Consider the following 17,681-nt stretch of genomic DNA (forward strand, 5'->3'; position numbering starts at 1 on the left):
GGAAACATTGAAGCCAGATTGTAAATAGCCTATAATCCCAGTTTTGGGAGTTTGCCATGGATAGCAGGGAGCCATCGAACGTTTTAAGCAGGTAAAGACTTGATTAGAGCTGAGCTCTGGAAAGGTTAGTTTGGCAGATTAGATGAAGCATAGGCTGGAGAAGAGAAGAATAGGAGCAGGCATACAACTTAGACTATTGCTACCAGCCAGGTTGGGTGTGGGTGGAGAGAAAACTGAGGGCCTGAACACAGATCCATGAGATGAAGTCAGATTGCAAAAGGCTAAGGCAATCGTATGGCTCTGAGAATAAAAGATCTACAATCACACACAACAATATGAATGAATGTCAAAACATAATGCTGAGTGAAAGAAGCCAGACACAAAGAAACTGTGATGCCGTTTATATTAAGACCAAGAAAGGGCAAAAGCCAATCTAGAATGTTAGCAGTCAGGATGGTGGTTACCCTCAGAGATGATAATGACTGGATCTGACAGGGGCTTCTGGGTGCTGGTACTGTTCTTAATCTTGGTGCAGTTTAGTTTACATGCGTGTCTTCACTCTATGAAAAGTTATTGAGCTGTGCATTTAAGATTTGTACAGTTTTCTGTGTGTATATTATAGTTCAATACAATTAACCCCCTCTCCCAAAACAATTAGTGCCATGGAGAGAAACTGAAATTAGCAGTCCAGCAGGGAGGGAATCTGCTGGAACATAAAGGCACTCAATCCCAGAATGAGCTGTGACTTTGGAAGAATGTCATGGACCAACCAAGGGGCTTTCATAGAGTGCATTTGGAGCAAACATGGGTGGATGATGAAGAGAATGCATAACTTTCACACCTCCAGACCTGTGACAGAGGCACACTAGACATTTTGGTGGAGAATGACTAGCAAACAGAAATAGTGGAGTGAGCATAATTAAGGAGAAAAGAAGAGATGAGGAGAGTGTGATAATTAGATTAGACCCAGCCCAGGTTTAAACTGCCAGCAAGAACTAACTCTCCTTCTCCTGACCTCCAGGGAGTGCCACTCCTACTTGGTCTTTCCCCAGCAACAAATCAGACTCATTTCTACACTCACTAGCACTTTGTCTCTCCGTTTCCACAACCATCATGAGTTATTTATTGGCAACAGAAGGACATGCCTGCATACTCTCTCCCCATCCCCTGGATTGGGGGAGTGGAATGTGCTTTATATGGGGGATGAGGGCTGATTTGGGTGGGTCTTTATCCCATTGTGGACTTCATGATGAAAAGCCTCCTAGAGTAGGTTCAAGTCCAGCCCTGATTGCTCTAAAAATAAATAAATAGAGAGATGAGAATCTCAGAGGGCACTTTGATACTTACACAGAGAGAGAGCATCTAAGGATCTCTGGGAAATGAGTAAAAGGTAGTGGTGCAGAATGCAGAAGTTGAGGGAATTTCAGTGGGTTTATTCAAAGGAACAGGAAGGGCAGATGACCCCCAGTGTGGGCAGTCACAGAGCTCTGTCTTTGGCAATCTCCCACTTAACATTTTGACCAATGCTTCCAGTACAAATGGCACTGAGAAATGCTGAATATGAGGCAAAGCAGATCCAAGATGTAGGATGCCCTCAATAAGCTAGAACATTGGGACATAATCATGGATGAATTGTTTCAATCCTGTCCATAGGCCCTCAAATTAAACTGCTGATAAATAGGACCAGAGACATCCGGCTTGCTGTTCATTTGAAAAAGCAAACAACAACCCCACCTGGGACTCTTGGAGAACCATAAGTTTTCAATGACCCAAAGAGGGTGATGTGACTGTTAGCAAAATGCAAGTAACTCTAGACTGCAAGGTCAGCAGGGACAGCAGTCTAGAGCGTGAGCACAGAGGGATGGCCCTGCTATTTTACATGCTTCTTGGCCCATGTGGAAGGTTTGTGATCAGTTCTGGGTATTATCTTTGAAGAGAGTCATGGACAGATTCTAAACTGGTGGCTAGAAAAGATGAGGAATTTAGATAACACTTCTGAGGAAGAGAAGACTTTGTTGGGAATGGGAGTGAGGAGGTGCCTGTGACTGTTTTTGCTGAGGAGCTGCCATGGGTGAGGGGGCACACCATGGCCTTCAGCAGCAGATTGGGATCCAAAGCGGATGCAATAGGAAGACTGACTTTGTTAGAGCTTAAGAAATAATGTACAAAAATTGCATTAATCAAATAATGGAGTGGGAGCCTCATGAGGCACTGATCTGGCCATTTCTGGTGGTATTTTTATCATCATCAACATCATCATCATCATCATGAGTTGCATGCCCAATAAGTACTGTATGAAATACTTTATATGCATAATCTTATTTAATAAGGGATTTAATTATATACACTTGGAATAGTGCCTAGCACATTTGAGTGCTCAATACATATTAGTTGCTGTTTTATTAAGCCACACAATAACCTTGTTATTGTGAAAGAGGAATCATTTATTTTCACTTTACAGATAAGGAAGCTAAAAGTGACTTACCCAAAGTTGCGACACTAATAATTGGTAAGCTAGAACTTGAACCCAGGACTATTGACTCCAAAACTCACCATTGCCCCTTAGGCTTGGTGCATTTGTGGACCAGAGACTTGACAAGACTCTTCCCAAATAGGGCTCTGTTCCTAAACTGTGCCTTTTATCCATCCATGATCGCCTTTGTAAAGGATCTGCTTTTGAAACCTCTAAATGAGAGGGGCTTTGTGTCCCTTTTCCAGTCTGTTATGAACTACATTTCCTGCCCATGTACACTTAGGACCTGTCCAGATGACATGGAACCATCTTTCCACTGTTCTCAAACCACACGAGGAACAGGGGTAGAAGAGAAGGCTCCAGGCTCTGCTGGTCCACCCCAGGCTTAGCACTGACTCCTGAAGGATTTAGTCACAGACTGTCTCTAAGCCAGACACTTTCCCCTGATAAGCAGAAGGAGAATTAGTTTCATGTCTAATTCAGTGGAGGACTCTGGCCAAGTCATTTTACCTCTCTCTGGTGCTGATCCTCAGAAGCATTCTTTGCTTCTTTAAGACTATTTTCTCTCTAGTCACATAAGGGCATCTTCAAGGAGAGGCATGTGGAGTAGAGGCACATGCAGGAGTTTGGGGTTAGACAGACTGGTTTTGGGCTCTGTCATTGTCTCTGCTGAGTGTCATTAGGCATATCATTTCGTCCATCTGGACCTCAGTCTCATAAGCCGGGTATCATTAGGCACATCATTTAATCCATCTGGACCTCAGTCTCATAATTTGCAAAACTGGGATTCTAACACCTATTTTTCAGGTAGTCATGAAGATTAAGATGATGCATACCAAAGTGTCTGGCACAGAGGAGGTAGGTGTTTAATAAATGGTAGCTATTATTATTACTCAAACTGTGTCACCAGACCACATCTGATGCCTGAAACTCAATTTTACGGTTTAAAAAACATGCCTTGTGAAAAGAGAAAAGCAACTTCGATTCATTCAACTAATCTTGTTTGGAGCCATCATTCATAACTTATCCATTTAAAAAATGAAAACAAATAATGAACTTTTAAAAATCCAGCTGAGCTACTTTGTTGAAAGAAACATTTCAATATAAACATGAGTAAGAAATACATGGGAGATGTTTGCAAACATAGCTTGTGATTTTTCATAAATGGGAGTTAGAGGAGAGGCAGCATGGGTGACAGGTCACACTGGGAACAAGGTATTGGAAACTGACCCAGTCCTGAGAGGAGGCAGCTTTGGAAAGGCAGATCTGGGTAGCTGGCACTGGGGTGGCAAGGGGTGTCCAGCCCAATATGGAAGGAGGACAGACAGCAGGGGGAGGCCTGTTTAGCCTCCTGCTGTTGTCCTGCTCAAAGGGATGTGGTTCCTTCTGATAGGCAGTCAGTGGACCACAGTGCCCCAAAATCCCAGAAAGGGAAAAGGCACCATGTCTCAGGACCAACTCTGAACTGTGGTTTGGAGACTAGCTTCTGGTTCTTGTGTGTAAGGAGAGGACATGGGAGAAAAGATTGCTAAGGAGGTAGGGTTTTGGAAGATGAGAATTGAAGCCATACAGATCTGAGGTGATATTCATCACTTCCTAGGGGTGTACCCCTGACCATGTTGCTTTCTAAAGCCCCTACATCTCTTGCAAGGTAGATGAGCTCGTAAGGATCAGTGTTTACCACAGCCCTAGGACTTGGGATCTGCCAATGCATTTTATTCCCACTACTATGAAGAAGAAAAATCCTTAACCTAGCCACTTCTCACCACTTCCTGCCTGCACCTGGTTCTTGCCACCATACCTGGCTTATTGTAATAATCTTCTAATCGGTTTCCATGCTTCTATACCAATGATTCTTCACTTGACAGCTAGAGTGTTCATGTTAAAATATATCAGATCATGTCACTGCTTCACTTAGTATCCTCAGTAGTTCCTACTTCATCATGTACAAGCCAAAGTCCTGACAATGTGTAGGTCCTACCTGATTCCCTCTGCCTTTGACCTTACGTGCTGTTGTTTTCCCCCTTGCTCACCCCAGCCAATTGGCTTCCTTACTGTTCCTTGAACATGCCAGGCATACTACTGTCTTGGAGCCTCTACCATGCTGTTCCTTTATCGGGAACATCATTTGCAGGTTTTTCTTACTTACCTCCTTTTGGCCTTTGCTGAAAAGTCACCTCAGTGTGACCTCCCTATTTCAAATTGCAGTCCCACCCTGTCAATCTCAATCCTCTTTCCTGCTTTATTATTGTTCATAAACTGACATAAAATACCTTATGCTTATTTCTGTTTATTGTCTCCCACTAGATTTTAAATTTTATGAGAACAGGATTTTAGTTTGGCTTATTTATTCCTGTGTCCTCAGCTCCTAGGACACTGCCCAGCACATAGTAGACATTGTAAAACATTTGTTGCAGGAACAAATGCTTATCATAAAGCAAAAAGCTGGACTGTAGTTCTAGAGGAATATGGACTTGAGGCTGGTGGCTGAGGCAGGAACTCATCACCAGGAAGCACACCAAGGATCCAGTTACTCAAACTGGAACACAGGCCAGGGTGGGATCTGTGAGCCAGAGGGATGCCCAGACATCAGAAGTGGGGCATGAGATCAGAGCTTGGCCTGAAACCAGGCTGATGGAGAGTGAGTCTGGTGCTCCTAGGGTCTGTGCTGGTCCCAGGCCATGTGTCTTGGGGCCTGGACACCTCATAAGTGGAGACAGAGGACAGGAAAGGCAAATTGCCCATCAGGGCCTTCAAGCACTTAGTAAATGACAAGCCAAGTTCTCCTAGCTTTCAACTTATTGCCAGATGGAGGTGTCAGCAGATTCTCTATATTGGTACAAATTACAAGGAAAACATAAATAACTAAGGAAATAAAAGAAAAAAAGTAAAAATGCTCATTCAGAAACCTGAGCTGAAAGGTTGAGGAATGGCAGATGCCAGAAGCTTATGACTACAGGATATCTGTGACGTCAAGTGAGACACCAGCTGAGCATCTGGAGATTACATTGTCCTATGGATTTTTGTTTGTTTGTTTGTTTTTGGTGGAGATGCTCAGGTGAGCTCTGCCCGTGCAAACCTTCCAGCTTGGAGAGAAGAAAACGCTCCACTTAGCCAGTGAGGTGGTGTCTGCAAAAGCCTAGAAAGAGGAATTAGGGCAGGAAGAATTTGGCCAGTTTTCCCCCGGAGCTGTCCAAGGTATTCTCCAGGAGTTAAGTTCAGCTTCCCTTCTCCATGTTTCCTGAGAACCTATCTTGTAATTCAGGTTTGCCCCTTCCTGCCTCATTGCAGAAGAGCAAGTTTGTAGACATAGTCTGGTCCAACTCCTTCAGCACATGACTGAGGGAAATGAGGTCCAGAACAATCCAAAGTCAGGGCATTGTCCCTCCTGCCTGTTGGGGAAGCTGTTTCCCAACCTCTTTCCCACTGCACTATGTAGAGAGCTCCTGTTGGCTCTGGGTTCCAGTCCTCCCTGGGTAGCTCTGTGTACTTTGACAAACTGTGAAACCTCAGGGCATTCACCTGTAAAGTGAGGATGATAAGCAATACTCACTAGTAATGCAGAGGGCTGTTGTGAGGATTAGATTGTAAGGCATGTATTAAGTGTTCCGGGAAGGTTAAACACCCAACCTTGTTACAAGGTCATCAGTTTCACCCACAATGTTTGGTTCAGGATCAAGGGTGTGTTTTTTTATTTGATGACCTACTGTGTCCCCCTGATTAATCACCCCTTGGGATTTTATATTTTCATGATCACGATTTATATTCTTCAAGTATGGAGAGAGACACGGGGAACACGGCCCTAGATCAAATCACAGGACTGCTTTGCTTAAGGTTAGCCGGTGCAGCCAGTGCAGACCTGGTAGAGAGCGGGCTAAGGCTTGCGGAGCGTGGACCCCGGACCTGCTGTGGCCTGCTCCCACCCTGGGAGAATTTTAGGGCGGAGCCCTTCCAGAGTGGGGACGCGGGGAGGTCAAATGCCTGGAGGGGGCGGTAGCACAGGCAAGGTGAGGACTCCAGTCTTGCCTGGGTTTGGCAAAGGGCGGCTTCTCCGTCTGGTGGGGAAGAGGAGGGCTCTTATCCAAGACCCCAAGGGCCAGCGGGACACCGAGTACCAGGAGGTGTTCCAGAGCCGGCAGTGGCAGCGTCTTCGGCTGCCCCTCCGGGCTGGGTCAGCCCTCCCCTCTCATTCCTCCACCCCAGGGAACCCGCGCAGAGGCGGAGAGCACTGGCTGCAGGTGCCTAAGACGCCTCCTTGGCGCACTCGCCGCCCTTCCCAGCCAGACCTCAGAGAAGCAGTCCCAAACCACCGTGCAGGTGCTGCAGGAAGCGCTCGGGAAAGCGGTGGTGGCCAGTTCTCGTTCCCAGATTTCTGTCCTCGGATGTTCAGGTCCCTGGCGGGCAGCGGCAACCCGCGCAGCGGAGGGTCGGGGGCGCGTGTGTGCGTGTGCTGGGAAGGCAGCCCTCCCCGCCGCAGCCGCAGCGCCAGCGCCTCCCCCTTCCCAAGCGCGCACGGCTTGTCCTCGTCCCCGGAGGCGGCCCGAGCCTCCCAGAGCAGCCTCGCCTTCGCCTCCCGCGTTTCCTGCCGCTCGCCCTCCCCCGGCCCCGCTCCAGGAGCTGCTGCCGAGAGGCTCCCGGCGGGAGAGCGGCTCAGAGCGCGCACGGGGGCGGGCGGAGGCGGCCCGGTTCGGGGCGGCCGTGCGGGAGGGAGGCGCGCGCAGAGACGCTGGCCCCCCTCTCCGCGTTTGCTCGCTTACTCCCCGCCTCCCGCACTCCTCTCGCTCCCACCCCTTCCCAGCGTGATTGATCCGTCACGGGCGCCGCTGCTGCCGCCGCCGGGGCCGTTCCGAGCCGAGCCGGAGCCTGAGCCGGAGCGGGGGCCGGCGCCATTGAGCGGGCGCCGCGGGGAGAGCTTGGCGCGGGGCGGCGGGCCGGGCCAGGCCATGCGGGCCGAGTGAGCCAGCGCCCGCAGCCCGCGGCGCGGCATGGCTTCCCCGCGGAGCTTCGGACAGCTCGGGCCGCCGCCACCGCCGCCACCGCCGCCGCCCGCGCGCCTGCTGCTGCTCCTGCTGCTGCCGCTGCTGCTACCACTGGCGCCAGGGGCCTGGGGCTGGGCGCGGGGAGCCCCCCGGCCGCCGCCCAGCAGCCCACCGCTCTCCATCATGGGCCTCATGCCGCTCACCAAGGAGGTGGCCAAGGGCAGCATCGGGCGCGGCGTACTTCCCGCGGTGGAATTGGCCATAGAGCAGATCCGAAACGAGTCGCTTCTGCGCCCCTACTTCCTCGACCTGCGGCTCTATGACACGGAGGTGAGTGTCCGGCTGCCCGCGCCGTCGGGGCTGTAGTGGGCAATGGTGTGTGTATGTGTGTTGTGTGTGTGTGTGTGTGTGTGTGTGTGTGTGTGTGTGGTGGGGAGGGGGAGTGTTGGTCAGAGGCAAGCTTTGGTCCTTGGGCAAAGCCCTGATTGACCCGTCAGTGCCTGCCAAGAGCATTGCCAACTGGTGCTCAGTGCTCACCCTCCGGTGTCCCACCGGGCTTGGCTGGCACAGCTGCGACCAAGATTTGCTAAGCATCTCACTCCTTCGGGATTGCATGTGTGTGTGGTGTAGGATAGAAGATTAGGATCTCCTTTAACCAGAGAAGAAGTGGAGAAGGTGGGAACTGGATCCCCCAAAAGGCCTGCATTCGTTTTCCCTGTCCAGGTCCCGCTGGTGGGGCTGTGGAGTACCAGGTGGGAGGAACTGGCGCATTGATTGCAAACTGGGCCACCTGGGGCTGGGGAGGCCATTGGCCTGCTCGCGGGCCCCCAGGAGAGCCGAGCCATGCTCTGAGGTCTGGAGGGCTCCGGGACCCGAGGGGCCAGCGCGCGCAGCAGGGCTGGGCGCTTGGTCCTCACGGTGCGGATAGGTGTGGGGCCTCCGGTTCTGCAGCGCTGCCTCCTGGATGTGGCCGGTGCTGCCTGTGGCCGGAGCAGTTTTATAAGGAGACCCGCCTCCCCCCTTGGGTTAGTTGCTCAGAGTGCCCTGAGCAGGTCTTGCCCCGGATGCGCGGGGTGTTCCGCTGCGCTGCTGCTGTTGGCCCAGCGGCTGCAGGCACAGTTTCTCCGGGCGCAGACTTGAAGCAGGGACTTGGCGTGCAGCCGCGGTCTTGGTCCCCGGCCTCCTTCTCCCAGGGGAGCCGAATAGCCTAGAGCTTTCCCTCTCAAGCCCCCTCCTCACCCTCTTGGCTTGGGTTTCGGCTGAAGCCCCAGCACGGACCTTCACTGCAGCTCCGGGTCTGAGTGAGGTGCGCAGAAGGTGTTTGGAGGAGAGATCGTCGGTCTCGAGGTCGGGTTTACGAGTTTTTCCCGATTAAGGAAGCCCCCAACGCTCCGGCCGCAGAGTCTGAGACGCGGCCTGAAGGGGGCAGTGATTTCCTGTGCAGTAAGCTCGGCTGGAGCCTCTTCCAACGCGCCAAGCCTGGCCGGGGCGCTGGGCTTGACCCCGGCTTCCTGGTGCTCTCAGGAGCTTCTGCTAGAGCCCAGGTGCATACCCCATCCAAGAGGAGAGTCGCGCTGCCGCGCTGATCGTGCAGCCCAGGCTCTGCTTTCTTCTCTCTCTGGCTCCTTTTTGGTCCCTGGAGTCAGAGCAGAAACCTGGATTGCATATTATTCCCTGCCATCCTCACAGACTAACCAGCCTGCTCTGCGCTGTAAATAAAAGGTGAAGGAACGGGTGACAGTTGGCCCGCGAAGGCTGCTGCAAGCCTAGAGGCTTCCTCTTCCCCAGGAGGATGTAAACTGGGGTAGGGTTGGGGGTGGGGGGGTCGGACTGTGCAGAGCTAACCCCGTGTCAAATCATTTTTGAATGACATTCCCATCGCCCTCATCTTTATCCGAACACTTAAAGTTCTCTGGGGTACTTGCCCTGCACACGTAATTACACGGAGGCATGCACAAATTTCTCTGTTGCTTCTGTACATATATATATATATATATATATATATATATATATATATATATTTTTTTTTTTTTGGAAGGGACAAATGAGAACTGGTTCTTTGGAGACAAAAATGTTTGTAGACAGGCAGCCCTGCTTGCATCATCACCAAATATTGTCAGCTGCATAATGTTTTCATCATCAGTTTATCCCTTCAGAAAGCTTCCCTGAACGAGATTTCATATTAGCCTGTTTGTGGCAGTAAAGGGATGGGTGCTTGGCTTCAGGGCGTGGGTTGAAGCTTTTAATTTTATTTTTCAAGTGTGTCTTGATGACTTTTTGAGTGAGAGGGCCCAGAGTCAAGAGGATGAGGCAGTTAGGAGGCTCTTCAGTTCGTGGGAATATGTAGAAAGCATTGGCAAGGAGGACAGTGGGTAGTATCAGTCTCATGCAAATAGGATGTATCTCTATCTCTGTGAAGGGGCACAGAACATGGGCTTTGGGGTAGATTGGACCTAGTCAGAAACAGGCTATCTTACCCCTGGGTGACTTTGAGCAAGGCATTTACTCTCTCTAAGCCTAGATTTCTACCTATGAGAAAGTGGGACTATTCTATGTACTCTGCTTAAGGGTGATAACAGGCCAGAGTGGAAATACCTTGAGCTGGTGGACTCAGCAGCCAGTGCTCTGTCTGGCATGCTGTAAACACTAAATAAATGTTTCCTGCCTCCCTTCTCTTGTTTTCCTCTGGCATGAATTCACAAGTAAGATGTTGAGACATTAGGTGTGATAAAATGGTCACAACAGAAAGATTAAGACTGCCTATTTTGTTTTCTTTTGAAATCTCATGAAGAGTCAGTGAAGTTAACACCAGGAAAAAAAAAAAGAATTCTGGCTTATAATCAAATAATTATGTTACCCCTGCCATGAAGTGTCACATTTGGGAGAATAGAATGCCCAGGTGATATAATACTTAATTTTTTAAAGTGGCCCATCTGTAAAGTGGAGGTACTTTCTGTCTGAGTTGAAGTAAAAGAAGGATTGGTCTGGGTAATTGCAGCAAAATCTATAGTCATCTGAAGAGTGTTTGGGACCTGTTTTATTCAGATGGGCTGTCTTTGTGGATTGTGTTTACACCCTAATCACTTGCTGGCTTGTGTCACTTTTTGTCTGTAGACTTGAACACAAGATGGATGCGGTGAGCTGATTTTGGCTGGCTTTGCTGACATTTGCTGTCAGTCAATGGCCAGAGACTGTGGGCAGCCAGGATGGACCCTTGTCCACACAGCATTCAAAGAGATAAAGATTTAGCAAGGAATAGGTTAATCTGATCATTGGGTCAGCCTTTGTCAGTAAAGGAGCATTCTATATGCATTTATCCAGGGTTGATCCTCTACTGTAATTAGAATAGTGACAGAACCTTTAAAGCCCCATTCAGTGACATGTGTTTGTAAAAATGAAACAGCCCAACAGAGAATCTGCTAGTCAGGACCTATTTTCTCTGGGGTACCTCAAATCACTTTAGCAAATATTTCTGTATGTATTCTAAGAAAGAGTTGAATATATAAAAACATAAACTGGACAACTGAAAATATAGGTAAAAGAAAGCATCAGAAACCCTTTAGAAGCATTAAAATTGCTGTACCAAGAAACCTGGGCTAGGATGCTAATTGCATTTTTGAGTATTTTGCAAATTTTACCTCTGAGCTTCCTGGCAGTCAAAGTAAAAAGGTAAACATGCTGAATTATATTTCTTACATGTTGGATTAAAATATTCTGAGGGACAATGTCTTTTTTTTAAAGTTTTATAGGAGACTCAGAAATGTTCTTCATGTGGTTGTTTCTCACTCTTTGGTAGTCACATTAATGAAATAACTACCCAATAAATGAGTTTTTAAAAATTACCATTTCTGATTTGGTTAATGTTCATTTTAGAAAATGAAAAATTATAGAGAAGCATAAAAAATAATTTCCCATAATTCACCTACAGAAAGTAATTAGCATTATTTCCTTCCAGTGGCCGGTATTTACTAATTTATGTACTTGTGCCCTTTCATATTTTGTTTCATTCAGTTAACATTATATCATGGGTATTTCTCCATATCCTCAATTCATCTTTTTAAAAATGATTTTTAGTGGCTGTTAACTACTCTATCTTTTGGGTGCACAAGTATTAAATCATTCTCTTCTTATTGGATTTATGTTTTTCCAATGGTTACTATTTTAAATTATCCTGTAATAAACTTAGGAAAAGTTTAGGAGCCAAAGGAGCACATTCCAGGTGTTTATCTCTCTGGAAGTCTACCCTGATGCACAGATAGACTTAGAAAACCGGAGAAAACCTAGTGGTTGGTGATCACGTCCCTTTCCTTGAGTGGCTTTGCCAACTAACTATTCTCTCATTCATTGTTCTTTAGAAAGGACTCAAACAACTGTTGGATGGAGGCCGAGTTTTTCAAGGAGGTCTGAATAGAGCTTATCAGGCATTAATTGAGTACCTACTGCAGTTGCTGGTTCTGCAGAAAGGAGTAAAACCCAGCCCTGGGCTCAAGAGGGGAGCTGTTGTATAGGGGAGAAGAGTAAGGATATATTTCTCATTTTCAATGCAAGATAGTGATCATGGTGATGGTTGTAAAATTATGTAAATATACTAAAAACCATAGATTCATATACTTTAAAAGAATGAATGTTATGGTATATAAATTATAGTTCAATAGAGCTGTTGTTAGCAATAAAAAGATAGAAAACTATCTCTTTTAGGATTGGGCTCACACCTTACAACCCCACTGCCCATCATGGTATCTGGCCCTTAGTAGGTGTATTGCTTATGATTCTTCTTACAAGTGACAGAAACCTAACTTGATTTGGTTCAGATGACTGAAAAATCGTGGAGTAGGCTGTGCTCAGGCATGGCTGAATCCAGAAACTAAAATGATATCTTTAAAAATCTCCCTCTGTCTCTTAGCTTTGATTTCCTCTGTGTTTGGCTTCACTCTCCAGTAGGCTCTCCCCATGTGGTGGCACAGATGGCCCCTAGCAGCTGCAAGTTTACACATTTCCAGTTTAGAAATTCCAGTAAGAAGTGTGTTTCCCAAGTGTTTCAGGAAAAATCCCAAAATCAACTCTCATTGGCTTGGATTGGGTCATATGTCCATCCCCAAACCAATCACATGACACTGATGGGACTGGGACAGCTGCCAGCCTTTCATAGAGGTGAAACCGGCCGTTAATAATAAACGCTTTTAGGTTTTAGATCATATAGTCTAGAGATATAGGCATGGGCTTTAACTAAATGTTTCAATTACCTTAGTTGTCACATAGCTTGTAGTCAAACATTAAGAAAATACTTTAGTCACTTATAGTAAAAAATTTAAGTATGGTAGTCATGTCCTAGAGGCCTGCCTGTAAAGCAAGTTCTAGGAAAAAATGTTTAAAAATACACTTCTCTTGAGATAATAGAAAAATATAGCTAGTTAAGCACAAAACAATGATAGCTTAAACCAGCAACTTTTTTTTTTACAGCATAATTCCATTTATATAAAGTTCATGCACAACATAAAGTAGCAACTTTCAAGTGGTGTGCCATGGCATATGGTGTGACACAGGAATTTTTAAAACATGCAATACCTATTTAGTCAGAGGCACTGACTAATAGTGTCTTTTCCTTTAGATTGTCAAATACAAAAATTAAAATAGCCAACACAACAATAGTTGTTTGATGTGAATGAATCAAAATTATACCTATTTTTTTTTGTCAGATTGGCAAAAATATATTTTTTGTTGTGCCACCGAATTTTAGTATTAGTTTATGTGTGCCATGAGATGAAAAAGGTTGAAAATCACTGGCTTAAACATAACAATAGTCACAAAACATTTAGTTTCTGCATTTTGTTTTAAATATAACGTCAGTGATACAGTCATGAAATATCTTACAGAATCTTGATTCTTCAAGTCAGTTAGATCACCCAACCACAGTGATGAAGACACAAGACAAGAAGACATTAGGAACTGAATTAATCAGACTAAGGAAAACACTGAAGCTTACACCGGTCAGCTTTGCCCATGACCCCTTAACCCCTAACCCTGAATCTTTGCCTTTAAAAATCCTTGACTAAAAATGATCAGGGATTTCAGATTTTGAACACTAGCTCCCCATCCTCCTGGCTTGGGCCCTGCCAATATACTGCCCTAATTTCTCCACTGCAAAACTCAGTGTCCAGTGTTTGGCTCTGCTGTGTGTCGAGTGGGCAGACCCTCTTTAGTTGGTAATGCCGCTGGCAGGGTGGGGGTTGGGGGGAGGATGGATGAGGTCAGCTCCACCCCACTATATGAATACAGAGTGGAGAACAGGTGATTCCTCCAAGGACATCAGAAGCTGTTCAAAAGGTGTGGTGCCAGGTGGGTCTGATCAGATAACCACAAAGGCAGGCTCTTGGGAAATGCTGAATTCAAGAATGAAACAATAGATGCCAGGGGCATTAAGAGAAAGGGAAGATAATATCTAAGTCAAGAGCTTCCTGGATGAGAAGTAAAGATAGCCCTGGAAGGTGAATATAATGTTGACACAGAGAAGTGGGGCTCAGGGAATTGGAGATTGGTCCCCCCAAATCGCAGGATAGAGGCAACAAAGTGTGAGGTGTGGTTGAGAATCACTGACTTGTTGTATTTTTACCTGAGTGGAGGAAAAGTTAGCCTCGTGGTGGGTGTGCAAGGCCTTGAATGCCATGTGAAGGTTGGACTTTATTCTGGAGCTGTGAGGAGCCATGGGAGGTTTTTGAACATAAATGTGACATGATCAGGGCTGGTAGGAATATAGAGGCTGGATAGTAGACAGATGAGCCTGGAGACCAAGAAGCCAGAAAGCTATTATAGTAGCTGAAGGGAGAGATGCTGAGGCTTGAACAGACGTGGAGAGGCAGTGAGGAGATGTGGAGAATGGGTAGCACTGAGACCTGACAGGGCAGGAGGGACAATGGAGAGAAGGAACCATTGGGGGGGGGGGGAGTGGGGGTATATCTGGCAGGCAAGACAGTCCCTCCAATCAATGCACTGTAGGGGAATGAGGAGAGCATCCTGGGCATAGAATGGCCAACTCCCACTCCAGAGCCTTCAGCTCCCCTAGCTCCTAGTGTCTGTTGCATGAGCCCCGTATATCCCTGTGGGTTACTACTTACCTGCTTAATGACCTTGGGCAAGCCACTTTGCCTCCCTTTCTTCATTTATAAAATGGATCTAATCTATTAACTGCCTTGTAAGGTGGGTGGGGAACAAATGAGACCATCCAAATAAATCATCAAATCAATACCTGGTATACTGTGAGTGCTTGGTAAATACTCACTGCTACATTGTCACCATTGTCGTATTCCTGTACTATATGGGGCTAATTACGCTGACCTCCCAGGGCTCTCATAAGGAATAAATATAATGGATGTAGAACTTTGAAACACGATGTAAATGCAGTGCTCTCTGAAATCTTGTTTTCCAGCACTGTTTGCTGAGAGGTGTGTTGGAGAAAGAGGATTTGAGCATGAGATCTTTATTAATGTGTATCTCCCAGCATATCTTCCACTCTGCCATGTAGCACAGCCATATTTGTCTCTTTCCCCCTACTGGACTATAGCTCTGTGAGAGCAGGGACAGTCTGATGCCCCAGTATCTTACATGCAGTGGGCATCGGTGAATGTTTGCTAAACTGAACTATGAGTGAACAAATTAAAATTTGCATTTTTAATTAGTAGCACATAAAATGAATGGTTTTTTTAGGTTTCTTCTCCAGGGTCTTTACCCTCCTCACCCCATCACCACAGGACTTAGGTGACCTCATATATCAGGGTTAACTTGACTGCCAAACTGTAGTTACCGTCTGCATATTCCCATCAGCACCAACCCATGAGTTTCCCAAGTACGAGGGCAATGCCCTTGGCTGTGCCAGTCCCCAACCAGTTTCTGAGACTTAGCCAGGCACTCATGGGGATGGTGGGTGCAACTAACAGACTAGGGCCTGTTTAGTACTTGACATTGGGCTAAGAGTTCTGGCTTTCTAACTTTAAAGGGGTCTTCTTCATGTGTTTGGCCTACCCTCCTGTGGGCACAGAGTAACATCAACTTCTTCACACAGACATCTAAAATCTCAGCAGGGAAATGAACAAGCTGAAAGTATAAGTTAGCGATGCAAATAGAAGTGCTAAACAAATCATATACAGGCTATATGTCTTTTGTTGGTCAGGGTGGACTAGGGCCTAGGCTCTGCATTGTTAACAAACAAATCCTGAAATCTCTCCTGCATAATACAGTAAAATTTATATGTCACTCACCCAAAGTCAGTGTGTGTCAGAAGTCCGCCTGGGTGGCTCTCCTCCAGGTTGGAATACTAGAATCCAGGCTATTTTGTGCTGTGACTCAGCCACCTGTGGCTTCAAGAAGATGGGGGTATGAAAGAATCCACGGGGAAGGCACACAGGGTTTATAACCATCCTTTCTTGGCAGCAACATATTGTTTCCACACTTATTTCATTGACCAGAAGCAGTCACTGGTCAACCTAATTTCAAAGGAGGCTGGGATATGTAGAAGAGCATGTGGATGCCACAGATACCTGTCATTCTGGTCCTTCAGCAGGTGATGCCAAGATGGATTTAGAAGTGCCAGAGTTCTTGGGGGGAGGTAATTCCTGTGAAAGAGGAGGTAGGGGAATTCTCAGATAACAATATAGAGCTGTTCATATACCTGTGAAAGGAAAGGGGAAAGAAAGGAGAGTTGGGTGGGAAGAGCTCTTAGAAAGTCGTGGCCAGCCCAGTGGGCTGCACTGGAGCAAGGATTCCATTAAAGGGTTCCCATATTGTACCAAAAGAGTCAGACTCCAGAATCTCTGCCCAGTTCCATCATTGGCTGAGGACTGCCTGGGGAGATTGTGTCCTCAGCTTAATTAAATGCTGTGAAAGATCTTGAAGCTACAGCTGAAGGCTGTTAGCTGACTGCACTCCTCCTGTAGGTTCTCTCTTCAAAGAAGATCTGAGTGGCCCATCTAGATGGCTGCCGCAGGTACTACCCGTTTCTGCTCCAGCACCCTAATGCTTCATGCTCTGATTGAAAGAACTTTCTGCCAGTCCGTGTTCTAGGTTCTGGGTTGGATGACACATAGATCCGCCCTTGGGGAGCTCACTGTCTAAACAGGTGGCCATGACATACAACATTACATGTAGTGTGATCCAGCCATGGAAGGGGCAGCAGCAGATGCTGGGAATGCATCTCCTTCTGGAAGTAATGGCTTGGTCATTCCCTATGTGGTCACGGAGTGAAATGTGAGTGACTTCTTATCACTTATCTAGTTCTTTATTTTGATTCTAGAAAGGTGAGAAAATTAAATGGCATAGTTAGCCCAATGAGCATCTGCATTCATCTGTTCATTTATGTTATTCTTATTCTCTCTGCTTATGTAATGATGTGCAGTGAGGCTGGTAAGATGCCTTTCTCTGTGTACCTTTCTAGGAACAAGCAGGTGTGCCAGGCTGTGTGAGTGTGAGCCCCATATGGGGTCGGTGGTCTGGGTTCTGGTGCTGGTTAGTTGCTGAGACCACAGGGAATTCTTTGCTCCTCTCTGTGAATCGCAGCATGAATTGAGGATCTCTGCTCTGTTGTAAGCACCGAGAGGGCAGGTACCGGGCTCCCTTGTGGCACTATCCCAGGGCCAAGCACAGAGCAGGTGCTCAATAAATATTTATTGTGCAAACAAATAGATCTAAAAGCCTGGAACTTTAGCTCTTAGGTTCTAAGAGGATTTATGGACATAGTTAATGGAAGTCATTTTAACAAATTGAGGAAGTGCTTTCTATGCCAAGTCATGTGAGGTGAGCTTCCTGCTTGTTCTTTATTTGTTCTTTGGTGTTTTCGGGGGCCCTGTACTTGTGGAGTGCAAAGGGGAAAGGGTACATGTTAGATGGTCCAATAGAAAATTACATGTAAAGCTGATGTGAGTTTCTTTTCCCCTGACAAACATGCACAGCATCTTCTAAGACACATGAAAACCAAAGAAAGAAATACTTTTCAGTATCTGAGAACTATTATGATTTTAGGAGACCGTTTTATTTTCAAATGCTCTAACCAGCAGTTGGTGGACATAGGGATCAGGTTCGGATATCCCCTTTCACCTCTAGGGAGTATGAGAGCCAACAGAGGCTGGTCTGGGCTCTGGTCCTAGTAGAAATGATAGGAACAAAGTCAAGTCATCAGCTTTGGTGAACCAGGCAATCTAGTGACAGGTCTGAGTATAGTGAATGAAGAGGGGCCTTGGGAT

General features: G+C 46.6%; 1 protein-coding gene across 1 annotated transcript in view; it reads left to right on the forward strand.

Annotated features, from left to right (window-relative positions):
- The first annotated feature begins 7,410 nt into the window (after positions 1-7,410).
- GABBR2 (gamma-aminobutyric acid type B receptor subunit 2) overlaps positions 7,411-17,681 on the forward strand; it is a 315,641-nt gene continuing 305,370 nt past the window's right edge. The window contains exon 1 of the mRNA XM_079789934.1: positions 7,411-7,782. Coding sequence (XP_079646060.1) covers positions 7,459-7,782 — 324 coding nt within the window. The 5' untranslated portion in view covers positions 7,411-7,458. The remainder of the gene's footprint in view (positions 7,783-17,681) is intronic.

This window comes from Cnephaeus nilssonii, assembly GCF_951640355.1.
Source record: "Cnephaeus nilssonii genome assembly, chromosome: 14".
Lineage (NCBI taxonomy): Eukaryota > Metazoa > Chordata > Mammalia > Chiroptera > Vespertilionidae > Cnephaeus > Cnephaeus nilssonii.